We start from the raw sequence: 26,796 nt of genomic DNA, 5'->3' as shown, positions 1-26,796 counted from the left end.
AAACTTTTATATCGAGTAAAAAAATTGCATGAGATTGTTAAAACGTTTTTCTTTATTGGTGACAAGGTGTACCAGCAGAGCATAGGCAGTTGACCAGCGCACCCCACAAAAAAAGACAACTGCTTTTGTTGTTGCAATAAATACAAAACATGTCATTTCTGAACAGTGAAGACAAGGTATTATGGTGGAATCCTCTTCATCCCTCTTGTAACGAAAGCTGTTCATCTTAAAACAATACACACACTGGGTAAAAACCAAAACACCTGTATTGCTCCACTGAGTAAAATGAATGCTCTTTCATCAGTAACAGGATTATAAACAAATCATTCAGTACTTCACACAAAAATCACTTGTTTCCTACTTTGGCAGGTTAACACAGTCATCTACTATAAACACATTTACATTCAAATCAAACTTTGAAGTGACACGTTTTGTGAAGGATTAAAGCAACATGCTGAGGAAAGGAAGGAAAGAAAAACAAGTATATGTAACTTACAGAAGAGGTTCAACGACAGAAATAAAATGGCATGACCTTAAATTAGTCAAGGAAAATCTCTTACACACAGAATCACTGGGAGAAAGATGAGATTTATATCAATATTGTTTTGTTTTTTAATCATTTTATATTCAACAAATAGTTATGAAATAGCAGCTTTTTTTCCCCCCTTTCGTGCCTGGTATGGTGGGCTAATGCCTGCTGGTACACTGGGATGCCTTTTCTTGCAGATCAGATGACGAGAAGGCCTTGGTTTCTTTCTCTTCTCTATGTGACACTGACGGGTTGGAGAGGGGGCAAGGGGGAATTGTTGCCCTCCTGCCTGACTAGCAGGCCACTGCACCCTCCTAGAGGCCCCTCCGGAGGGCCCCCGCTCTCGTCGCTGTAGAGCCGCTTGATCCCGTCGTAGAATTCGTCGACCTCCATTTCCTCGACCTGAAAAATAATGATTTTAACAATAATACCATTAATAACATTTAAAATTTGTATAGCGCTTTTTATTGGCATTCTCAAACGCTACTTCGAAAAATAACTCAATACAAATCAAAACGTTACTGGACACACTTTCACGTGGTTTTATTGGCCTCTGGCAGCCAGAAGGCAGGAGTTCAGTTTGCATCAAATATCAATAGCTCAATCAAATTATATTAGTCACGTGACTGAAATACAACAGGTGTAGACTTTACAGTGAAATGCTTACGAGCCCCTTCCCAACAACTGAGAGTTAAAGACAAATATTTGCACACAAAAAAAATAAAAGGACGACAATAAAAAACAATAACGTGGAGTACCAGTACCGAGTTAATGTGCAGAGGTACCAGGTAGTAACATGGATATATACAGGAAGTACCAGGTAGTAACATGGCTATATACAGGGGGTACCAGTACCGAGTTAATGTGCAGGTACCAGGTAGTAACATGGATATATACAGGAAGTACCAGGTAGTAACATGGCTATATACAGGGGGTACCAGTACCGAGTTAATGTGCAGAGGTACCAGGTAGTAACATGGATATATACAGGAAGTACCAGTACTGAGTCAATGTGCAGAGGTACCCGGTAGTAACATGGATATATACAGGAAGTACCAGGTAGTAACATGAATATATACAGGAAGTACCAGTACTGAGTCAATGTGCAGAGGTACCAGGTAGTAACATGGATATATACAGGAAGTACCAGGTAGTAACATGGCTATATACAGGGGGTACCAGTACCGAGTTAATGTGCAGAGGTACCAGGTAGTAACATGGATATATACAGGAAGTACCAGTACTGAGTCAATGTGCAGAGGTACCCGGTAGTAACATGGATATATACAGGAAGTACCAGGTAGTAACATGAATATATACAGGAAGTACCAGTACTGAGTCAATGTGCAGAGGTACCAGGTAGTAACATGGATATATACAGGAAGTACCAGGTAGTAACATGGCTATATACAGGGGGTACCAGTACCGAGTTAATGTGCAGAGGTACCAGGTAGTAACATGGATATATACAGGAAGTACCAGTACTGAGTCAATGTGCAGAGGTACCCGGTAGTAACATGGATATATACAGGAAGTACCAGGTAGTAACATGAATATATACAGGAAGTACCAGTACTGAGTCAATGTGCAGAGGTACCAGGTAGTAACATGGATATATACAGGAAGTACCAGGTAGGAACATGAATATATACAGGAAGTACCAGTACTGAGTCAATGTGCAGAGGTACCAGGTAGTAACATGGATATATACAGGAAGTACCAGGTAGGAACATGGATATATACAGGAAGTACCAGTACTGAGTCAATGTGCAGAGGTACCAGGTAGTAACATGGATATATACAGGAAGTACCAGTACTGAGTCAATGTGCAGAGGTACCCGGTAGTAACATGGCTATATACAGGAAGTACCAGGTAGTAACATGGCTATATACAGGAAGTACCAGGTAGTAACATGGCTATATACAGGAAGTACCAGGTAGTAACATGGCTATATACAGGAAGTACCAGGTAGTAACATGGCTATATACAGGAAGTACCAGGTAGTAACATGGCTATATACAGGAAGTACCATGTGGTAACATGGATATATACAGGGAGTACCAGGTAGTAACATGGATATATACAGGGAGTACCAGGTAGTAACATGGATATGTACAGGAAGTACCAGGTAGTAACATGGATATATACAGGACGTACCAGGTAGTAACATGGCTATATACAGGGGGTACCAGTACTGAGTTAATGTGCAGAGGTACCAGGTAGTAACATGGTTATATACATGGGGTACCAGGTAGTAACATGGATATATACAGGGAGTACCAGTACAGAGTCAATATGCAGAGGTACCACGTAGTAACATGGTTATATACAAGGAGTCAGTCAATAGGCAGGGGTACCAGGTAGTTAGGTAGGGGTAAAAGGATATCTAATAAACAGAGTAGCAGCAGCGTGTGTGATGAGTGAAAGTGTGTGTGATGTCAATATGCGTGTGTGAGATATATATAGATATCTATATAGAGATCTAGGAGTCTAGTCAGTGTCATTAGAGACTTTTCAAAACAAACCAGATGAATAAATAAATAAATAAATAAATAAAGGGAGTCAATGTAAATAGCCTGGGCGGCCATTAGATTAACTGTTCAGCAGTCTTATGGTCTTGGGGGTAGAAGCTGTTAAGGAGCCTTTTGGACCCAGACTTGGAGCTCCGGTACTGCTTGCTGTGCGTTAGCAGAGGGAACAGTCTTATGTCTTGGGGGTAGAAGCTGTTAAGGAGCCTTTTGGTCCCAGACTTGGAGCTCCGGTACTGCTTGCTGTGCGTTAGCAGAGGGAACAGTCTTATGTCTTGGGGGTAGAAGCTGTTAAGGAGGCTTTTGGACCCAGACTTGGAGCTCCGGTACTGCTTGCCGTGCGGTAGCAGAGAGAACGGTCTGACTTGGGATTTTTAGGGCTTTCCTCTTGACACCGCCTGGTATAGCGGTCATGGATGGCAGGAAGTTGGTCCCCAGTGATGTCCTGGGCCTCTGTAGCACATTTCAGTTGGATGCTGAGCAGTTGCCGTACCAAGCGGTGATGCAGCCAGTCAAGATGCTCTCAACGGTGCAGTTGTGGAACTTTTAGGATCTGAGGACCCATCCCATTTTCAGCCTCTTGAGGGGGAAGAGGCGTTGTGGTGCCCTCTTCACAACTGTGTGGGTGTGTGTAGACCATGAGAGATCTTTAGTGATGTGAACACAGAGGAACTTGAAGCTCTCGACCCTCTCCACTATAGCCCAGTCGATGTGGATGGGAGCGTGTTTCCTGTACTTCACAATAACCTCCTTGGTCTTGCCCACGTTGAGGAAGAGGTTGTCGTCATGGCACCACACTGCCAGATCTCACACCTCCTCTCTATAGGTTGTCTCATCGTCGTCGGTGATTAGGCCTACCGCCGTCGTGTCGTCAGCAAACGTAACGATTCAGAGTGTTTAATAGTCACATGTACAGGGTTGCAGGTGTGATGGCAGGGTACAGTGAAAATCTTTGGCTTCAAGCTCCACCATGCAGGAAGAAGTAAAATAAAATAAATGACAATGGTGAAATAGAACAACATACATAACTGTCCAGCTTCTCTGAGATGTAAAACACCGAGAGGTATTTAAAGTTATTGAAGGTCTCCACGGCGGCCCTGTTGATGAGGATGGGGGCGTGTCCAGCCTGGTTCCTCCTGAAGTCCGCAATCAGCTCCTTTGTTTCGCTATCATTGAGGGAGAGCACCACGCCGTCAGAGTGCCTACCTCCTCTCTGTAGACCGTCTCGTCGTTGTTGGTAAAATCAGGCCTACTACTGTTATGTCGTCGGCCAACTTCATGACGGAGGCGGAGCTGTGTGAGGCCACTCAGTCTTGGGTATACAGGAAGATGCACCATTGTGAGGCCCCCGTGTTGAGAATCAGTGTCGAGGAGGTAATGTTGTCTACCTTCGGCACCTAGGGGGCGTCCAGGACCCAGTTGCATAGGGAGGACTTCAGACCAAGGGCTGTGAGCTTTGTAATGAGCTAATAAGGCACTATGGTATTGAAGGGAAAGCTGTAGTCGATGAACAGCATCCTCACATTCCTTATGGACGACACAATCATATGTGTCAGGTTGGGAGGCGAATTGGAGAGGGTGGAGGTGATATGGTCTTTGACTAGCCTCTCGAAGAACTTCATGATGACAGAAGGGAGTGCTTCTGGTTGGTAGTCATTCAGTTCCTTTCCCTTTCTTGGGCACACAAGGATGATAATTGACATCTTGAAGCAGGTGGGTATAGCAGCCAGCTGGGGACGATTAGGGGATGCCATCAGGGCCAGCAGTCTGAGCTAGAGAGAGGTTGAAAATGTCAGAACACAACAGCCAGCTAGGGACGATTAGGGATGCCATCAGGGCCAGCAGCCTTGCAAGGGTTAACAGGTTTTAATGACTTACAGTGGCAAGAAAAAAAAAGGTATGTGAACCCTTTGGAAATACCTGGATTTCTGCATAATTTGGTCATGAAATGTGTTCATAAAAGTCACAACAATAGAGAAACACAGTCTGCTTAAACTAATAACACACAAACAATTATACGTTTTCATGTCTTTATTGAACACACCGTGTAAACATTCACAGTGCATGGTGGGAAAAAGTATGTGAACCCTTGGATTTAATAACCGGTCGATCCTCCTTTGGCAGCAATAACCTCAGCCAAACGTGTTTCTGTAGTCGGGAATCAGACCTGCACAACTGTCAGGAGGAATTTTGGACCATTCCTCTTTACAAAACTGTTTCAGTTCAGCAATATTCTTGGGATGTCTGGTGTGAACCTCAAGGTCATGCCACAGCGTCGCAATCGGGTTGAGGTCAAGACTGACTGGGCCACTCCAGAAGGCATATTTTCTTCTGTTCAAGCCATTCTGTTGTTGATTTACTTCTGTCTTTTGGGTCGTTGTCCTGTTGCATCACCCAACTGCTGTTAAGCTTCAATTGGCGGACAGATATCCTTACATTCTCCTACAAAATGTCTTGATAAACTTGTGAATTCCTTTTTCCGTCGATGATAGCAAGCTGTCCAGGCCCTGAGGCACCCACCCAGGCAAACCATGATGCTCCCTCCACCATAGTTTACAGTTGGAATGATGTTGGTGTGCTGGGTCTTCTTTTCTCCACACATAGTGTTGTGTGTTCCTTCCTTCCAAGCAACTCAACTGTAGTTTCATCTGTCCACAGAATATTTTGCCAGTAGCGCTGTGGAACACGCAGGTGCACTTTTGCAAACTTCAGACGTGCAGTAAAGTTTTTTTTGGACTGCAGTGGCTTCTTCCGTGGTGTCCTCATGAACACCATTCTTGTTTAGTGTTTTACGTATCGTAGACTCGTCAACAGAGATGTTAGTATGTTCCAGAGATTTCTGTATGTCTTTAGCTGACACTCTAGGATTCTTCATAACCTCATTGAGCATTCTTCTCTGTGCTCTTGCAGTTATCCTTGCAGGACAGCCAGTCCTAGAGAGAGTAGCAACAGTGCTGAACTTTCTCCAATCATAGGCAATTTGTCTTACCGTGGACTGATGAACATCAAGGATTTTAGAGATACTTTTGTAGCCCTTACCAGCTTTATGCAAGTCAACAATTCTTAATCTTAGGTCTTCTGAGATCTATTTTGTTCAAGGCATGGTTCACGTCAAGCAATGCTTCTTGTGAATAGCACTCACATTTTGTGAGTGTTTTTCTAACCAACATCTCCAATCTCGTCTCAATGATTGTACTCCAGGTTAGCGGACTCTAATTAGCTTTTGGAGAAGTCATTAGTCTAGGGGTTCACATACTTTTTTCAACCTGCACTGTGAATGTTTAAATTATGTATTCAATATAGACAAGAAAAATACAATACTTTGTGTGTTATTAGTTTAAGCGCACCGTGTTTGTCTATTGTTGTGACAGATGAAGAACAGATCACATTTTATGACTAATTTATGCAGAAATCCAGGTAATTCCAAAGGGTTCACTTACTTTTTCTTGCCACTGTACATACGTCCTCAGTGGAGACTGTCAGTATGTAGCCCACGTTGTCATCGGGTGCTCTCCTCGGCAGCTCAGGGTCATTGTGCTCAAAACTTAAGAAAAGGGTATTTAGCTCATCCGGTAGGGTGGCGTTGGTGACCGCGATGTGGCAGGCTTTATTTTTGTCATCCGTGATCGTTAGGAGCCCCTGCCACATACGCCTTGTGTACAACCCGCTGAATTGCTCCTCCACTCTGTCCCTATACTTGTGTTTAGCCATCTTAAATCAAATCTGCCTTAGTCATATTTGTACTGTTTAACCAAACTATTTTTCCAGGTCACCCTGTTTATCAGCAGCATCTCTCTCTTTCAATTGTCCTCCAAGGCAGCGACCAATAACATCTGCTAGCCACGCGACCAATAACATCTGCTAGCCACGCGACCAATAACATCTGCTAGCCACGCGACCAATAACATCTGCTAGCCACGCGACCAATAACATCTGCTAGCCACGCGACCAATAACATCTGCTAGCCACGCGACCAATAACATCTGCTAGCCACGCGACCAATAACATCTGCTAGCCACGCGACCAATAACATCTGCTAGCCACGCGACCAATAACATCTGCTAGCCACGCGACCAATAACATCTGCTAGCCACGCGACCAATAACATCTGCTAGCCACGCGACCAATAACATCTGCTAGCCACGCGACCAATAACATCTGCTAGCCACGCGACCAATAACATCTGCTAGCCACGCGACCAATAACATCTGCTAGCCACGCGACCAATAACATTGCTAGCCACGTGACCAATAACATCTGCTAGCCACGTGACCAATAACATCTGCTAGCCACGTGACCAATAACATCTGCTAGCCACGTGACCAATAACATCTGCTAACCACGCGACCAATAACATCTGCTAGCCACGTGACCAATAACATCTGCTAGCCACGCGACCAATAACATCTGCTAGCCACGCGACCAATAACATCTGCTAACCACGTGTAGTTGACTAATAAAAGTTGATAACACGTCATCTATGCATTTTTTTATGAATCCGGTGACTGAGTATTTAAAGTTAGAAAATTGTCCTGCTCCTTGAAAGTAGCAGCTCTAGCCTTTAGCTCAGTGTGGATGTTGCCTACAATCCATGGCTTCTGGTTGGGGTATGTGCATACGGTCACTGTGGGGAAAAAGTCGTCAATGCACTTATTGATGAAGCCGGTGACCGATGTGGTATACTCCTTAATGCCGTCGGATGAATCCCGGAACATATTCCAGTCTGTGCTAGCGAAACGGTCCTGTAGCTTAGCATCCGCTTCATCCGACCACTTGTGTATTGAGCGCGTCACTGGTACATCCTGTTTGAGTTTTTGCTTGTAAGCGGGAATCAGGAGAATATAATTAAAGTCCGATTAGCCAAATGGAGGGCAGGGGAGATCTTTGTCTGCGTCTCTGAGTGGAGTAAATATGTCTCTAGAGTTTTATCCCTCTCGTTGCAGAGGTGACGTGCTGGTAGAAATGAGGTAAAACCGATAGCAACAGTGCTGAACTTTCTCCATTTACAAGCAATTGGTCTTACTGATGAACATCAAGGATGAACATCAAGGCTTTTAGAGAAACTTTTGTAACCCCTTACCAGCTTTATGCAAGGCAACAATTCTTAATCTTAGGTCTTCTAAAAATATTACACAAAAAATAACCCCATTGTTCAGGAGCCCGTAAAAACGGCAGCCATTCCCCCCGGCAGCCATTCCCCCCGGCAGCCATTCCCCCCGGCAGCCATTCTCGTCATACCATAAGAACAACATGCATTTAGAATCAAGGCAGGTAAAATAGCAATAGTAGGATAAGTAGGTAGGTGGTAAAAATACTTTACTCCGGTTGATGGAGTAGCCAAGCTCTCACCTTGCGCTTGGATGAGAGCTTGCAGCGCAGGTGGACTTGGTGGGGTTGGTGGCGGGGCATGGGCGGACCGTGGACCTGGAGCAGGGTGGTGGTGGTGGTGGTGGAGACCCTGGAGAGGCTTCGATCCCTGGGGTCTGGGTCTGTGACTGGGGAGTGGAGCCTGGTGCTGGACTCTCCTTCCCCGTCGCAGGGGTCTGGGGCCAGACTGTGGATGTGGTGCAGGGGCTGGTAGATGTAGACAGTGTTGGGAGGCAGGGAAACCTCCTGTGTGGACAGGCGACGTGAAACCAGCGCTTGACAGCGGATGAGTTGAGAACTATCGATCTAGAGGGGGAGTAAAATGAGAGTCTTGATTATAATTATGTTATTGTGCGTAAAAATGCAGGTAGACTATATTATGAAACCAATGGACAGCAATGGTTCCCAGGGGCATCCTGATAATACCAGTGACTTAAAAAAAAACAACATGGATTCGATACGTGGGAGGGACAACATCCATATTATGTAAACATCCATATTTTTTCTCCCTGTATTTGTTATGATTTCATTGAACAGACGGTGAGAGAAAGAGACATGGGAGGTTGAGTGGGACGGACGGTGAGAGAAAGAGACATGGGAGGTTGAGTGGGACGGACGGTGAGAGAAAGAGACATGGGAGGTTGAGTGGGATTGAACAGACGGTGAGAGAAAGAGACATGGGAGGTTGAGTGGGACGGACGGTGAGAGAAAGAGACATGGGAGGTTGAGTGGGACGGACGGTGAGAGAAAGAGACATGGGAGGTTGAGTGGGATTGAACAGACGGTGAGAGAAAGAGACATGGGAGGTTGAGTGTCAAATAGGCAGTAGGTCAGACTAGAATCCACGTCAACATTGATAAATGTGTGCGCTTTAGGCAGAAGCCCTTACTGTCTAACCGGCCCCTATCCAAACATGCCAACAGGCCTAAATGTGTTTTTCTGAGCAGGAGGATAGTGAGAGTTTAGTACCTGTGCTTTCCTGAGCAAGAGGACAGTGAGAGCCAGCCCGTCAGGGCAGATATTCTCCAGCTCCAGGGTGATGAGGGCCAGCGCCAGCATGGATCCCCGGGAGAGGGGCTGTAGCAGGGCGCTGTCGGCCAGGCAGTAGTGCAGCTGCTGGGTCAACACGGACAGGTGCTGCGCCGGGTTACACCCCACCAGACCCACCACGAACCGGGACTTGCAAGACAGCACCATGGCATGGAACTGAAGGGGAACAACAGTGTGTAAGAGAGTGGTGCTAGCAACACCAAGGTTATGGATTCACAACCTCTGAACCCCACAGGTGAACCCCACAGGTGAACCCCACAGGTATCGCATATACATAATAAACACACTAAAATGTATGCCCTCGAGGTAACTGAGGGACAACAGCAGATTATAGACAAAGAGTGGTAGTTACAGTTGGATGGAATTTAGCTGAATAACACAAAACTGCGTTGTTCTATGTTCTGTTATAAAGTGGTAACCTATAGCTCATAAACAGGGCAGTATTCTGGTGGATACAGTCACGGGTAGGACTGAGCCAGATCATCCACTCTTAACTTCAAGCCTCTAATGGAGGCTCTGGCTAGGACAGGAGTATGAATGTGTTGGTGGAAGAACAGGACTATTTTATGTTTTAAAGTGATTACCTACTAGGGTTGGGGGCGGAATCCAGATTTTCAAACCTTCATACCGTTCCTGTACCATACCAGGGTATACGGTGTTACCGGCAGTGAACACAAGGGGTGCTAGAATCTTGATCCAGGAGGGGATCGATTGTCAGATTCAGAGTGTTTAGTCACATGGGGCGGGTGGTTAGAGCGTTGGACTAGTAACCGGAAGGTCTCCTAGGCCTCCTATCCACTGTTCCTAGGCCGTCATTGAAAATGAAAGTCACATTCACAGGGTTGCAGGTGTGATTGCAATGTACAGTGAAAAGCTTAGGCTTCGAGCTCCACCATGCAGAACTAAGTGAAATAAAATAATGAAAATGGTAATAAAAAAAACTAGAGAAATAGCACCATAACATGTGTCTTCTTCACCGTCGTGAAGAATTCAAGTAACAGACACATCTGTTCAGAGGAGACTGTGAATCAGGCCTTCATGGTCGAATTGCTGCAAAGAAACCACTACTAAAGGACACCAATAAGATGAAGAGACTTGCTTGGGCCAAGAAACACGAGCAGGTGGAAATCTGTCCTTTGGTCATACGAGTCCAAATTTGAGATTTTTGGTTCCGACCGTTGTGTCTTTGTGAGACACAGAGTAGGTGAACGGATGATCTCCACATGTGTGGTTCCCACCATGAAAAACATGGGGGTGATGGTGCAGGGGTGCTTTGCTGGTGACACTGTCAATGATTTATTTAGAATTCAAGGCACACTTAACCAGCATGGCTACCAAAGCATTCTGCAGTGATACGCCATCCCCTATGGTTTGCGCTTAGTGGGACTCTCCAGGCTGTGTAAGGGCAATTTGACCAAGAACGAGTGATGAAGTGCTGCATCAGATGACCTGGCCTCCACAATCGCTCAACCTCAACCCAATTGAGATGGTTTGGGATGAGTTGGACCGCAGAGTGAAGGAAAAGCAGCCAACAAGTGCTCAGCATATTCCAACTCCTTCAAGAGCGTTGGAAAAGCATTCCAGGTGAAGCTGGTTGAGAGAATGCCAAGAGTGTGCAAAGCTGTCATCAAGGCAAAGGGTGGTGTCGTGACGTTGGCCTGTGGGTAAGGTTTATGACCCCCTCCCATAAATACCTTTCTCACTTCCCTCTCTGTTGACTCTACAGAGGGACTCTTGAATAGCCTTTGTTAAACAGAGAGTCTGGGAACATCAAATAAGTGGAGGGAAAGGAACCATATTTCGGTAATAGAACCAGTTGAAAATATGCATTGGTACTTAATGGATATGATTTCTGTTCGGTTGTCGTCTGAGACATTATGACTGATGACAGGACGACAGGACGACCTGTATCTGAGAAAGTCTACACATTATAGTTATCAGATTCACATGGGATTGTTGTGCAATTCAAATGTTTAAATATAAAATTATTGGTGAAAAGATTCAATGTAATTTTAGCTTCCAAATGAGAGATTTGGGTTTTCATAAGGTTAGGGCTCTGCTCAATCAGTGGCACGCCCCTGTGAAGAGACATGGGCTATAAACTATGAAACACACCCTTCTCCCGCCACTATATAAGCCCTTGACAAAAATGTAACCTCCTGTTCCGAGAATGATAGGACAACGGTCCATACGTTGAAAAGGACTAACATGTCAACTACAGAACTAAACCACCTCAGCGTGAGCTTTGGTTGTGATTGGTATAAACTTTGAACTCTTACTCACTAAAGAAATGAGACATCCTAGCCGTTGAGTTAGCAACAGCAGCTGTAAACGTGGGCAAGGAAAGGACGGACAGAGTATCCTGTCTACCACACAACAACGACACTACAACGTTTCCCGTTCACCACCAGAGACACTCTTCAAAGGACTCAGTTGGGCAACACGGCCTTCCATCTACCACCAACCTATTGAAGCGCAGCTCTGAGTAAATATTTATTGCATTTTCCTTTTCCAAATGGGCGGTAATTTAGAATGCATAAGATTCTGTATTTACGATAGAGTAGTTGCCTACGGCCCGATAGAGACATTGCTTCTCCCTTTGTTCTTCAGTCTTCCCGCTCTTTCACTCAAACCCAACCCCCGTTCTTTGTGTAACCAGCTGTCATATCTGTTCCGTCCGCTAGGGACGTTTTCCTTTATGACGTAATTTGTAATCAAGGTATGACTCATTCCGTGTATATGTAATTCTGTGTGATTAGTTAGGTATTTAGTAAATAAATAATTAAACCCAATGTTGTATTGCTGATTCAACTTGTTAGCCAGGGTTCGCGAAGAAGAATTTACAATTTTCAGATGAGACTGAAATAAAGTGACGATTAATATTGACTGCTATTAAGGTAAAATATTACTACGTCTTTAAGAGTTTATTCGGAAGATAACTGCTCTATAAATATTATTTCGTGGTGCCCTGACTTTCTAGTTAATTACATTTACATGATTAGCTCAATCAGGTAATATTAATTACAGAGAAAGGATTTTAGAGAAGAGCATGTCAATATCACTTAATGCAGCATAGCCAAAGACACAAGAGTGGCTACTGTGAAGAATCTCAGATATAAAATATATTTTGATGTTTAACACTTTTTTTTGTTGGTTACTACATGATTCCACGTGTTATTTCATTCTACAATGTAGAAAATAGTAAAAAAAATAAAGAAAAACCCTTGAATTAGTAGGTGTGTCCAAACTTTTGACTGGTACTGTGTGTAATATATATATATACAATAAATAAATAAATACATAAAACCAGCACTTGACCCCCCCCCCCCCCCCTTCTAGCTCTAACTCTACTAATAGCTACTTTGAGGAAAAATGTACTTCCTATGCCTGTGATGTGGTGGTCTCACCCAGCTAATGCACGAACTGTAAGTCTCTCTGGATAAGAACGTCTGCTAAATGACTAGAATGTCAAAAGGCTGAGCTGTAGACAGTGTGCAGTACAATAGCCTTGTCCATGGATCTGTCGGGGCGGTGGGCGAGTTGGGAGAGGGTGGAGTGTGTCGTGGAGGGAGGTGGTGGTGATGGTCTTTGACTAGCCTCTCGAAGCACTTCACGATGACAGAAGACAGTGCTTCTGGTTGGTAGTCATTCAGTTCAGTTACTTTCCCTTTCTTGGATGCGGGGATGATAACTGACATCTTGAAGCAGGTGGGTAAATCAGCCTGAGCTATGGAGAGGTTGCTGTAACTAGGAAGCTTGTTCTTGCAAGCTAGCCACAAACCAAATGTATAGCTGGAGCCCCAGGCTGGCTGTCATTCATTTGCCATATCTTAAAATAGTTCAGTGGTGTAGCACACACCTCCAAAACTTTAGAGGGGCCCAGTAATTAAAAATCATACCTTCGGTATTTCAAAATACTCCCGCTATACGGTATACCGCCCAAGCCTATTACCTTTCACTCAAAAAAAACAGGGGAGTATTCTGGTGGATCCAGTCCTGGGCAGGACTGAGCCAGATCCTCCACTGCAAGCTAGCTAGTGGTTCTAGCGGTGGTTCCGGCTAGGACAGAAGTATGAATGTGGTGACAGAATACAATACACTCACAATGTGTAGAAATTCCAGCGGTGTTGCAGCGTGCAGGTCCCAGTTGAGTTTATCCAGAATGATCCTCTCCATTCTCAGTATCTCTGATGGGGAGCAGCCACACCTGCTGCTGCTGGCCAAGTCACGCAGCAACGGCACACGCTGCGCGCACACACAGACAGAGAGCGAGACGGAGAGAGAGAGACAGAAAAAAAAATAAAAAGAAAGACAAAGAGGACTTCTGGTTAGTTGGGTTCAACCCACTTTCTGCCAACTTGGTGTGTAGTTCCCTAGGACTTCATCTAGCATTACAACTACTGGAGCTAACCTTCACAGTGAGCAACATTTTCAGCATTTGGAAAATAACCTTTCGTTGGGACGTTCATAAAATAGTTTGTTTTTAATACAGCTGCAAATCATATTGCCAAATGTTTGGATAACAAAGCTGAATAGAAAGAAACAAATAATGTGAATTAGTGAAGCACATGAAGGAAGGACTGGTGGTGTGAGGCTAGGATGTAATCACCTCGTCTTCCTCGCTGGTTTTGGCAGCCAGGAAGTAACAGGCGATGGCGATGCAGCGGAGGTACTTTGGACGGGCCTGAGGAGAGGAGAGAGAGAGAGACAGGGTCAGGAGGACTAAGTGATGTCACTAGTACCCAGTGTCTAAACTCAGCACCCCGGGCTCTACCTACTCTGTGAGGAAGGCAGCCCAGGTTAAAGACATTCTCCAGGACTACTACTCTGTAAGGAAGGCAGCCCAGGTTAAAGACATTCTCCAGGACTACTACTCTGTGAGGAAGGCAGCCCAGGTTAAAGACATTCTCCAGGACTACTACTCTGTAAGGAAGGCAGCCCAGGTTAAAGACATTCTCCAGGACTACTACTCTGTGAGGAAGGCAGCCCAGGTTAAAGACATTCTCCAGGACTACTACTCTGTAAGGAAGGCAGCCCAGGTTAAAGACATTCTCCAGGACTACTACTCTGTGAGGAAGGCAGCCCAGGTTAAAGACATTCTCCAGGACTACTACTCTGTGAGGAAGGCAGCCCAGGTTAAAGACATTCTCCAGGACTACTACTCTGTGAGGAAGGCAGCCAAGGTTAAAGACATTCTCCAGGACTACTACTCTGTAAGGAAGGCAGCCCAGGTTAAAGACATTCTCCAGGACTACTACTCTGTGAGGAAGGCAGCCCAGGTTAAAGACATTCTCCAGGACTACTACTCTGTAAGGAAGGCAGCCCAGGTTAAAGACATTCTCCAGGACTACTACTCTGTGAGGAAGGCAGCCCAGGTTAAAGACATTCTCCAGGACTACTACTCTGTGAGGAAGGCAGCCCAGGTTAAAGACATTCTCCAGGACTACTACTCTGTGAGGAAGGCAGCCCAGGTTAAAGACATTCTCCAGGACTACTACTCTGTAAGGAAGGCAGCCCAGGTTAAAGACATTCTCCAGGACTACTACTCTGTGAGGAAGGCAGCCCAGGTTAAAGACATTCTCCAGGACTACTACTCTGAGGAAGGCAGCCCAGGTTAAATACATTCTCCAGGACTACTACTCTGTAAGGAAGGCAGCCCAGGTTAAAGACATTCTCCAGGACTACTACTCTGTGACGAAGGCAGCCCAGGTTAAAGACATTCTCCAGGACTACTACTCTGTAAGGAAGGCAGCCCAGGTTAAAGACATTCTCCAGGACTACTACTCTGTGAGGAAGGCAGCCCAGGTTAAAGACATTCTCCAGGACTACTACTCTGTGAGGAAGGCAGCCCAGGTTAAAGACGTTCTCCAGGACTACTACTCTGTGAGGAAGGCAGCCCAGGTTAAAGACATTCTCCAGGACTACTACTCTGTGAGGAAGGCAGCCCAGGTTAAAGACATTCTCCAGGACTACTACTCTGTGAGGAAGGCAGCCCAGGTTAAAGACGTTCTCCAGGACTACTACTCTGTGAGGAAGGCAGCCCAGGTTAAAGACATTCTCCAGGACTACTACTCTGTGAGGAAGGCAGCCCAGGTTAAAGACATTCTCCAGGACTACTACTCTGTGAGGAAGGCAGCCCAGGTTAAAGACATTCTCCAGGACTACTACCCTGTGAGGAAGGCAGCCCAGGTTAAAGACATTCTCCAGGACTACTACTCTGTAAGGAAGGCAGCCCAGGTTAAAGACATTCTCCAGGACTACTACTCTGTAAGGAAGGCAGCCCAGGTTAAAGACATTCTCCAGGACTACTACTCTGTGAGGAAGGCAGCCCAGGTTAAAGACATTCTCCAGGACTACTACTCTGTGAGGAAGGCAGCCCAGGTTAAAGACATTCTCCAGGACTACTACTCTGTGAGGAAGGCAGCCCAGGTTAAAGACATTCTCCAGGACTACTACTCTGTGAGGAAGGCAGCCCAGGTTAAAGACATTCTCCAGGACTACTACTCTGTGATGAAGGCAGCCCAGGTTAAAGACATTCTCCAGGACTACTACTCTGTGATGAAGGCAGCCCAGGTTAAAGACGTTCTCCAGGACTACTACTCTGTGAGGAAGGCAGCCCAGGTTAAAGACATTCTCCAGGACTACTATTCTGTGAGGAAGGCAGCCCAGGTTAAAGACATTCTCCAGGACTACTACTCTGTGGGGAAGGCAGCCCAAGGTTAAAGACATTCTCCAGGACTACTACTCTGTGAGGAAGGCAGCCCAGGTTAAAGACATTCTCTGGTACTTTTGTATACCTTTTAGCCAAAAGTGGTCCTTGAAAATTGCCTACTAGTCTTTGACTCACTCAAATGGCGAGGCGCTGAACCCCATTGGCCAGAACTTGAATTACTAGGGGGCTGGCCCAAGTAAGGGAAAATATACGGAACAAAATGGGCCGCGAACGTCAACAGCGTAATGCAAATCAAATTAGAAAGAGTCTATTTTTCTCGCGTCTATTCAGAGCAACGCTGCGAAAATGAGCAAATAAATGGTGTGGGTCGTTTGTAGAAAATAAATTTGAGAAATTGTTATGATCTTCCCTATGTAGACTAGCTAAAGATCTAGTTTAAAATCTATTGGTAAACCACCTCAGTCATCGGCTTCATCAATAAGTGCATTGATGACGTCGTCCCCACAGTGACTGCACGGACATATCCCAACCATAAGCCATGGATTACAGGCAACATCCGCATCGAGCTAAAGGCTAGAGCTGGCGCTTTCAAGGAGCGGGAGACTAATCCAGATGCTTATAAGAAATCCTGCTATGCCCTCAGATGAACCATCAAACAAGCAAAGCGTCAATACAGGATTAAAATTGAATCCTACTACACCGGCTCTGACGCTCGTCGGATGTGGCAGGGCTTGAAAACTATTACGGACTACAAAGGGAAACCCAGACCCGAGCGGCCCAGTGACACAAGCCTACCAGACGAGCTAAATGCCTTTTATGTTTGCTTCGAGGCAAGCAACGCTGAAGCACGCTTGAGAGCACCAGCTGTTCTGGATGACTGTCTGATAACACTCTCGGTAGCCGATGTGAACAAAACCTTTAAACATGTCAACATTCACAAAGGCGCTGGGCCAGACGGATTGCCAGGACGTGTAGTCAAAGCATGCGCTGACCAACTGTCAACTATCTTCACTTACATTTTCAAGCTCTCCCTGACCGAGTCTGTAATACCTATATGTTTCAAGCAGACCACCATAGTCCATGTGCCCAAGGAAGTGAAGGTAACCTGCCTAAATGATTACCGCCCCGTGGCACTCACATCGGTAGCCATGAAGTGCTTTGAAAGGCTGGTCATGACTCACAACAACAGCATCCTCCCGGACACCCTAGACCCACTCTAATTCGCATACCGCCCCAACAGATCCACAGAAGAGGCAATCGCACTCCACACTGCCCTTTCTCACCTGGACAAAAGGAACACCTATGTGAGAATGCTGTTTATTGACTACAGCTCAGAATTCAACACCATAGTGCCCACGAAGCTCATCACTAAGCTAAGGACTCTGGGACTAAACACCTCTCTCTGCAACTGGATCCTGGACTTCCTGACGGGCCGCCCCCAGGTGGTAAGAGTAGGCAACGTGTTGTCTGTCACTCTGATCCTTAACACTGGGGCCCCTCAGGGGTGTGTACTTAGTCCCCTCCTGTATTCCCTGTTTACCCATGACTGCGGGGCCAATCTCGACATCAACATCATCATTAAGTTTGCTGACGACACAACAGTGGTAGGCCTGATCCCCGACAACGATGGGTCTATAGGGAGGTCAGAGAACTGGTGGTGCCAATTGGCAACAGTGTGGTGCCAAGACAACAACCTCTCCCTCAATGTGATCAAGACAAAGGAGCTGATCGTGGACTACAGGAAAAGGCGGGCCGAACAGGCCCCCATTAACATCGAAGGGGTTGAAGTGGAGCGGGTTCGAGAGTTTCAAGTTCCATGGTGTCCACATCACCAACGAACTATCATGGTCCAAACATACCAAGATAGTCGTGAAGAGGGCACGAGAAACATTTTCCCCCTCAGGAGACTGAAAAGATTTGGCGTGGGTCCTCAGATCTTCAAAAGGTTCTACAGCTGCACCATCGAGAGCATCCTGACCGGTTGCATCACCGCCTGGTATGGAAACTGCTCGGCATCTGACTGTAAGGCGCTACAGAGGGTAGTGGAAACGGCCCAGTAGTTATAGACTGTTTTCTCTGCTACTGCACGGCAAGCGGTACCGGAGCGCCGAGTCTAGGACCTAAAAGGCTCCTCAACAGCTTCTACCCCCAACCCATTAGACTGCTGAACAGTTCATAAAAATAGCCACCGGACAAGTTACATTGACTCCCCCTCCCCCCTCTTGTACCCTGCTCGCTCTTTGTTTGTTACCTATGCATAGTCACTTCGCCCCCACCTACATGTACTGATTACCTCAACTAGCCTGTACCCCTCCACACTGACTCGGTACCAGTGCCCCCTGTACAGTGCCTTGCAAAAGTATTCGGCCCCCTTGAACTTTTTTTGCACGCCCAATTTTTCAGTTTTTGATTTGTTAAAAAAGTTTGAAATATCCAATAAATGTCGTTCCACTTCATGATTGTGTCCCACTTGTTGTTGATTCTTCACAAAAAAAATACAGATTTATATCTTTATGTTTGAAGCCTGAAATGTGGCAAAAGGTCGCAAAGTTCAAGGGGGCCGAATACTTTCGCAAGGCACTGTATATAGCCACGTTATTGTGATTCTTATTGTGTTACTTTTTATTTTAGCCTACTTGGTAAATATTTTATTCTTCTTGAACTGTACTGTTGGTTAAAGGGCTTGTGAGTAAACATTTCACGGGTGAGTCTACACTTGTATTCGGCGCAAAGTTTGATTTGATTTGAACATAAATACAACTGTTTATATGGATTCTACTGACAATTAAATGTGGCATATGCTACACATGTTAATTGACGCCCTCTACTCTCGCTTGCACATTTTTACGCCTTTGACGGCGTCTCTCTGTGTGGTTTCGGCTATTCCGTTCATCTCTCGTTCCAGGATTTTGGGAATTACCGCCTTAGTACAAAAGGGGGCGCCAAAACCACACAAAAACCCAGTGGCGTTTATTTACCAGAATGCTAACAAAATTAGCACAAGTAATAGCTACTTTTCATGCGGGATACTAGCAAAATATGCTAATGAGCGCAAACAAAAATAAACTAAATGCAAAGACGGGTAAATCCAGCTCATAAAGGGGTATATGTATGTATGTTTTTCGCTTGTAAATGTCCAAACTCACTAGAAATGACATTCAGTAGCTCATATATATATATATATATATATAGGAGCTACTGAATGTCATTTCTAGTGAGTTTGGACATTTACAAGCGAATGTGAACGAGGGACATTGTGCATAATGAACAAAGTTTTGACGCATGCTTGTCTGAAAGAAGAACAGTACAGGCTCAGAAGCAGCATGTGTACATGCTGTGTCTGTGTGCAGTCTGGAGTCACTAGGTCAACAAGCCTGCCTGCTCAGCTCAGAGAAGATGGGGGAGGAGCAGACGGACCAAGAACAGAGAGCAGAAAAAAAAACAATCAAGATAGTAGTGGCAGCTGTACAGATAATTCATTTAAATAGCTTTGATTTCTCAAACACAGCAGAAAGCGAACACTATACGATGCCCCGTTATTAATTCAGCCACCTACTTAAATATCTAGCAAGTTAAAAACTTAGGTTCGCGTAAACACAGAATTCTGTGTTTGGGATGAACTGGAATGCCGACTGCAAGCCAGGCCTAATAGCCCAACATCAGACCTCACTAATGCTCTTGTGGCTGAATGGAAGCAAGTCCCCGCAGCAATGTTCCAACATCTAGTGGAAAGCCTTCCCAGAAGACTGGAGGCTGTTATAGCAGCAATGTTCCAGCATCTAGTGGAAAGCCTTCCCAGAAGACTGGAGGCTGTTATAGCAGCAATGTTCCAGCATCTAGTGGAAAGCCTTCCCAGAAGACTGGAGGCTGTTATAGCAGCAATGTTCCAGCATCTAGTGGAAAGCCTTCCCAGAAGACTGGAGGCTGTTATAGCAGCAATGTTCCAGCATCTAGTGGAAAGCCTTCCCAGAAGACTGGAGGCTGTTATAGCAGCTGTGCTTCAGTTGCACTTCTCCACTCGGATGAGAATTCAGGAACGGGCATTCTATCAGCAGACAGCACTCTGACTGATGTGGAGCTACTGTTCTCCATCATTCTATCAGCAGACAGCACTCTGACTGATGTGGAGCTACTGTTCTCCATCATTCTATCAGCAGACAGCACTCTGACTAATGTCTAGCTACTTTTCTCGGTGTAGCCCGCCTACTTTTCTCTGGTAAAGATTAAGTTTAAGCAAAACATTAGAATGCAGCCAGCTACATTTCCTATGATAAACATTAGAATGCAGCCAGCTACATTTCCTATGATAAACATTAGAATGCAGCCAGCTACATTTCCTATGATAAACATTAGAATGCAGCCAGCTACATTTCCTATGATAAACATTAGAATGCAGCCAGCTACATTTCCTATGATAAACATTAGAATGCAGCCAGCTACATTTCCTATGATAAACATTAGAATGCAGCCAGCTACATTTCCTATGATAAACATTAGAATGCAGCCAGCTACATTTCCTATGATAAACATTAGAATGCAGCCAGCTACATTTCCTATGATAAACATTAGAATGCAGCCAGCTACATTTCCTATGATAAACATTAGAATGCAGCCAGCTACATTTCCTATGATAAACATTAGAATGCAGCCAGCTACATTTCCTATGATAAACATTAGAATGCAGCCAGCTACATTTCCTATGATAAACATTAGAATGCAGCCAGCTACATTTCCTATGATAAACATTAGAAATATGATGAACATGCATTATTTTTTGCAAAAAATACCTTGCTTTTTCATTGTAATCTAATTTACTTGTGTGGCTGCCAGCCAAATTGCGTTGCAGTTCTCTTGTCATGTGATGAAAACAAAGATATGTTCTGTTGAATGTTAATGTATTTTATGTGATGCTGCTGGAAGTGGTGTTGGAGGGCCAGTAGGAGGCACTCTTTCCTTTGGTCTAAAAAAAAATATCCCAATGCCCCAGGGCAGTGATTGGGGACACTGCCCTGTGTAGGGTGCCATCTTTTCGGATGTGACTTTAAACGGGTGTCCTGACTCTCTGAGGTCATTAAAGATCCCATGGCACTTATCGTAAGAGTAGGGGTGTTAACCCCGGTGTCCCGGCTAAATTCCCAATCTGGCCCTCAAACCAGTATGGTCAAATAATAATCCCCAGTTTACAATTGGCTCATTCATCCCCCTCCTCTCCCCTGTAACTATTCCCCAGGTCGTTGCTGTAAATGAGAACGTGTTCTCAGTCAACTTACCTGGTAAAATAACGGAGAAAAAAATAAAATAAAAAAAATAAAAATGTAATGTAAAATGTGAAGGGAAACTATAGTTGCACATCCCCTGATCACTCTATAGGAGAATAAAAAACACATGCATTTACAATATAAAACACGACCCCTGTCAATACACAGCTGGACTCACCAACTCAAGTGACTGGCTCAACTGTCCTGGGGAACTACGGTAAGCTTCATAATGTAAAATAATGTGACAGGTGAAATTATGACATTTGCAATCTGTTTTACCTTCTAACATATTGCACAAGTTGACTGCAGGTATTAACTTAAAAAAGTATCTACAAATATTCAAATGTATTGAAAAACTTCAAATCAATAGTTTCAACGGTATTGACATTGGGAAAAACCATCCTGTGGCTATTTCCAAATACCCTGGTATACCGTATACCACCCAAGCCTAGCCTAGCTCTTTTATAAGGGAGCCAGGCTAATACTAGGGGAAATAAGATTAATCGGATAGATAGATACAGGAAGAGACAGGAGAGCTACTTGTCAACAGGCCTAAATAAATCACACTGACACTTCCTGAGTGAACTGTAGAGTGTATGTTACTTCCTGCAACATCAGGTTTGATAAGTTACAGATGAATTTACATTATTATTTTTTTTAATCGAGCTAACCTCATAAAAGCGTCAAATCTTGTCCAAGAGTAGTCACAGTGAAGATAATAAATATAACCTAGCCTTCACAACTGGTAAGGTTAAAGATGCTGTTGACATTCTATGTAGATCTATTGCTGATAAGATTAAACATTGTGTTGCCATCTTACCTTTATAGCACCTAAAAACCTGTCTAAAATACTGATGGTTAGGGAGAGGGTCTCTGGATAGAGCTTGGTGTCACTGTGCAGGTCAATGAGCCAGCACACAGCCTCATCACGCTGGGCAGGGGAGATGTCTGTATCCTAGGGATAATCACAGAGGGGTCAGTTAAAATGACAGCACACGTCACAGGTCAGTTACAGAGGAGACATAGCATGAGCGTCAGTAAACTGTGAGTGACCCTCACATTCAGGGAAAATAAACTCAAAAGTTCCAATTAGGTTACAATATAAAAAGTATCAAAACCACTCACTTTAAAAAAATCACTAACAAAAGTCTCAACCAAAACAACAAAAATCAAATCATAGACTTGATTAAAGTACAGAAGAAAAATAAATTATTGAAAGAGAACCTGAATGTCAATTATAAAATAAACAAAATACAGTCAACATTTCAAGTAAAAGGTCAAGCTGTCCCTTGAAGATAAAGAATGACTTGAGGCAAACAGATCAACCAAACCAGTGAATTAATAAAAGAGAAGGACTTTCTGAACTCGTCTGCATACCTGTAACCTGACACTGGTCTAACCAGCACCCACTGGAAGCGTTTAGCTTCAGACATAGGCTAAGTACCGAATGACACACTATTCCCTATTTAGTGCACTACTTTTGACCAGAGCTCAAGTGCACTAGTGAATAGGATGCCATTTGGGATGCATTCAAACATTGCTTTACAGTGACCTGAACTCTAGCCTTGCCCTAAAGACACTTCTCACCATCATGTTGCCTTGTTAAAGTGCCTCTTGGCTCAATGTGAAATTACTCAGTGAGCAAAACAACCAATGTACTAGGACCCAAGTTATTGTCTCGACTTGAATTGACTGACTGGTTTACCCCTTCTACTGCACTCGATTTTGGGACAGGTTATGTCTGTTACTGCACTCCGTTTTGGGACAAGGTGTATCTGTTACTGCACTCGATTTTGGGACAGGTAATGTCTGTTACCGCACTCCGTTTTGGGACAGGTAATGTCTGTTACCGCACTCCGTTTTGGGACAAGGTGTATCTGTTACTGCACTCCGTTTTGGGACAAGGTGTATCTGTTATTGCACTCCGTTTTGGGACAAGGTGTATCTGTTATTGCACTCCGTTTTGGGACAGGTAATGTCTGTTACTGCACTCCGTTTTGGGACAAGGTGTATCTGTTACTGCACTCCGTTTTGGGACAAGGTGTATCTGTTACTGCACTCCGTTTTGGGACAAGGTGTATCTGTTATTGCACTCCGTTTTGGGACAAGGTGTATCTGTTATTGCACTCCGTTTTGGGACAAGGTGTATCTGTTATTGCACTCCGTTTTGGGACAGGTAATGTCTGTTACTGCACTCCGTTTTGGGACAAGGTGTATCTGTTATTGCACTCCGTTTTGGGACAAGGTGTATCTGTTATTGCACTCCGTTTTGGGACAGGATATTTTTTTTTTACTGCACTTTGTTTTGGGACAGGTTGTATGTTTTACTGCAATCCGTTTTGGGACAGGTTGTATATTTTACTGCAATCCGTTTTGGGACAGGTTGTATGTTTTACTGCAATCCGTTTTGGGACAGGTTGTATGTTTTACTGCAATCCGTTTTGGGACAGGTTGTATGTTTTACTGCAATCCGTTTTGGGACAGGTTGTATGTTTTACTGCAATCCGTTTTGGGACAGGTTGTATGTTTTACTGCAATCCGTTTTGGGACAGGTTGTATGTTTTACTGCAATCCGTTTTGGGACAGGTTGTATGTTTTACTGCAATCCGTTTTGGGACAGGTTGTATGTTTTACTGCAATCCGTTTTGGGACAGGTTGTATGTTTTACTGCAATCCGTTTTGGGACAGGCTGTATGTTTTACTGCAATCCGTTTTGGGACAGGTTGTATGTTTTACTGCAATCCGTTTTGGGACAGGTTGTATGTTTTACTGCAATCCGTTTTGGGACAGGTTGTATGTTTTACTGCAATCCGTTTTGGGACATGTGTCTGTTACTGCACTCTGTTTTGGGACATGTGTCTGTTACTGCACTCTGTTTTGGGACATGTGTCTGTTACTGCAATCCGTTTTGGGACATGTGTCTGTTACTGCACTCTGATTTGGGACATGTGTCTGTTACTGCACTCTGTTTTGGGACATGTGTCTGTTACTGCAATCCGTTTTGGGACAGGTTGTATGTTTTACTGCAATCCGTTTTGGGACATGTGTCTGTTACTGCAATCCGTTTTGGGACATGTGTCTGTTACTGCAATCCGTTTTGGGACATGTGTCTGTTACTGCACTCTGTTTTGGGACATGTATCTGTTACTGCACTCTGTTTTGGGACATGTGTCTGTTACTGTGTACTCCTGTTATGTTTTAATTTCCACAGATCATTTGTAGAGATAAGATGGTGAAGGTCAGAGCCTTATACATTACAGTTGGATAAGGCTCAATATCAGGCTCTGGTGACACTGGCAGTAATAGCTTATCTTAGCAACATGTTGATGACCACACTGTGTACATGTGTACTTTTAGGCAAATCAGATAGAAGTGTGCTGCAGTGAGTCAGCAGGAAAGAGCCTCAGATTAACAGTCAGGCAGGCATCCTTTTCAAAATCCTGTTAACTTGCTAACACTTTCAGCAGGTTTCTGTTGCTAGCCAATGATCAGGGCAGGACTGTTCATTGGACTAATGAGTAGGATGGAAGTGAAAGCATGAACCTCTTAGCCACAGCAGGTGCTTCATTTTTAAAATGTAACCTTTATTTAACTAGGCAAGTCAGTTAAGAATAAATTATTATTTACAATGACGGCCTACCCCGGCCAAAACCTAACCCGGACGACGCTGGGCCAATTGTGCTCCGCCCTATAGGACTACCAATCACGGCCCATTGTGATACAGCCTGGAATCGAACCAGGGTCTGTAGTGACACCTCTAGCACTGAGATGTAGTGCCTTAGACCGCTGCGCCACTCGGGAGCCCAATATGTGAGTTCCCATACCAGGAGTTGAATCTAGGGCCCCTGGGTGAAAACCAGAAATCCTAACCGCTAGACCATATGGGAACCTTTAGTCAATGCCCCGTTGCACTCACAAATGAAAGCAAATGAGTCCTACTCATAACAGTGACCTTAGGTGATACACATATCTGTACCAAGGAAATAACCTAAGATAGATACCACCTCAAAACAAAGTTTAACATGACTTGCTGCATTCTCTTTCATACGGACAACAGCACAGTGTTTTTGTGTTGTGGGATTCACCTGAACGCCGATATACGTCTTTTTGGGCACGTACGCCTTCCACATCTGGGCTTCCCTAGAGGCGGCCTTTTCCAGAAGAAAAGACAGCCTCTGGCTTTCCAAGGGTTCGGCAAACTTCCTCATTGCGACCCCTGGATACGCCTCCCTCCCCACTGTATACAGCTACCTGTAAGTGCCAGAGAAAACACATAGAAGATGACTTGTATTTTACAACATGTTTATGAATTGTAGTTTACACCCAAGTTAAGGTGATACCAAACAAACACTTCCTTATGAATACTACTGTAACCTGGTTTAACGGACACTGTTCCCCACCAAAAACGCTCATTCATTTTCCCAACTAGCGATACTCTTTTCTATAGTAACAACAGCGATGAGGTATTCTCTCATATCGAGACGATTCCGGCTAATATTACCGTTACCGAGTTATGGTTAGTCAGTTAGTTGATCGAACAGCTAGCTAGCAACCGAACTACCGAGAACAGAAACAAACACCAACCGATGGTAAACGTTAACTAATAATAAACCCTTTCATTAATAGACAACGCATATTATCCAAAATAACTTAATCTATTTATAAATCGATATGACTATATAAAGCTCTACTTCATGCTAGCTAGCATTAGCTTACCCCCCCTGCAAAGCTGTGGGAATCACAGTTTGACTTGGAAATCATCCGGTCCATTAAACTGAGGTAAAAACAAAAAAAGAGAGGTAAATCGAGTCTTAAATTATTCCATCTTCGATTTTATGTTGTGTTTTATTTTTGGGATAAATGAGGGGGTCTTCCAAATTACATGTATATGAAAATGGTACGGAATAGACAGATATGTCTACTTCCGAGTAGGAGACTCTTGGGAGATAAATCGATCCGCGTACGTGCGTCACGTAGCTCGTCCCGAAAATTAATATTGTACCAATATTTGGGATAAATGCTAGTTATTATGGTAAATTAAAAATTACAAATGGTTGGTTTCGGTTTTATCACGACGGATTTGAGCTATGACATTACATTTGTTTTCAATTGTATTCCATGTTTGGTGGGCCTATTTTCTATTGCGAATGAATCCTACTACAATATTATGTTATGTAAATACGGTTCAGACGTTTTCTTTACCCTTTGCCAACCACGTCTGAATATGAAACAGATTTGTATAAATAAACCACTATTTGTAATACTGTGCATAGGGGACATAAATTCAAATAAAACAGAGAGACCACATACTTACACCTTGTTCTTGACAGTAATCATAAACCTGGAAAATGATTTACTGCCAATGCTTCACCCCTATAAATGCATGTAAT

The 26,796-nt window shown here is 44.2% G+C and overlaps 1 protein-coding gene across 2 annotated transcripts; it reads right to left on the bottom strand.

Annotated features, from left to right (window-relative positions):
- Nucleotides 1-34: 34 nt before the first annotated feature.
- Nucleotides 35-26,593, bottom strand: LOC110536900 (cyclin-I). Of its 2 annotated transcripts, none has more exons than XM_036936799.2 (8): nucleotides 26,123-26,593; nucleotides 25,492-25,657; nucleotides 22,227-22,361; nucleotides 14,085-14,159; nucleotides 13,580-13,720; nucleotides 9,395-9,631; nucleotides 8,408-8,731; nucleotides 35-931 (listed from the first exon to the last, which is right to left on the bottom strand). In XM_036936799.2, exons 2-8 carry the CDS (start codon nucleotides 25,612-25,614, stop codon nucleotides 764-766), a joined length of 1,203 nt encoding a protein of 400 aa, XP_036792694.2. In that variant the 5' UTR covers nucleotides 25,615-25,657; nucleotides 26,123-26,593; the 3' UTR covers nucleotides 35-763. The 2 variants fall into 2 exon arrangements, with proteins under 2 accessions (XP_036792694.2, XP_036792695.2); XM_036936800.2 differs by having other exon boundaries at nucleotides 8,379-8,731; nucleotides 26,123-26,398.
- Nucleotides 26,594-26,796: the final 203 nt, after the last annotated feature.

This window comes from Oncorhynchus mykiss, chromosome 12 (genome assembly GCF_057628025.1).
Source record: "Oncorhynchus mykiss isolate SJ-2025 chromosome 12, ASM5762802v1, whole genome shotgun sequence".
Classification (NCBI taxonomy): Eukaryota; Metazoa; Chordata; class Actinopteri; order Salmoniformes; family Salmonidae; genus Oncorhynchus; species Oncorhynchus mykiss.
This window is presented reverse-complemented; position numbering and strand designations above follow the sequence as displayed.

Bases quoted from the DNA above. Each gene is read 5' to 3' on its own strand.
- LOC110536900 (XM_036936799.2), bottom strand. From the start codon at position 25,614: ATGAGGAAGTTTGCCGAACCCTTGGAAAGCCAGAGGCTGTCTTTTCTT. The intron at 8,732-9,394 runs GTACTAAACTCT...CTCCCCCTCTAG, and splicing joins TCTTGCTCAGGAAAGCACAG to ATCGATAGTTCTCAACTCAT. The intron at 932-8,407 runs GTGAGAGCTTGG...ATTATTTTTCAG, and splicing joins AGCTCTCATCCAAGCGCAAG to GTCGAGGAAATGGAGGTCGA.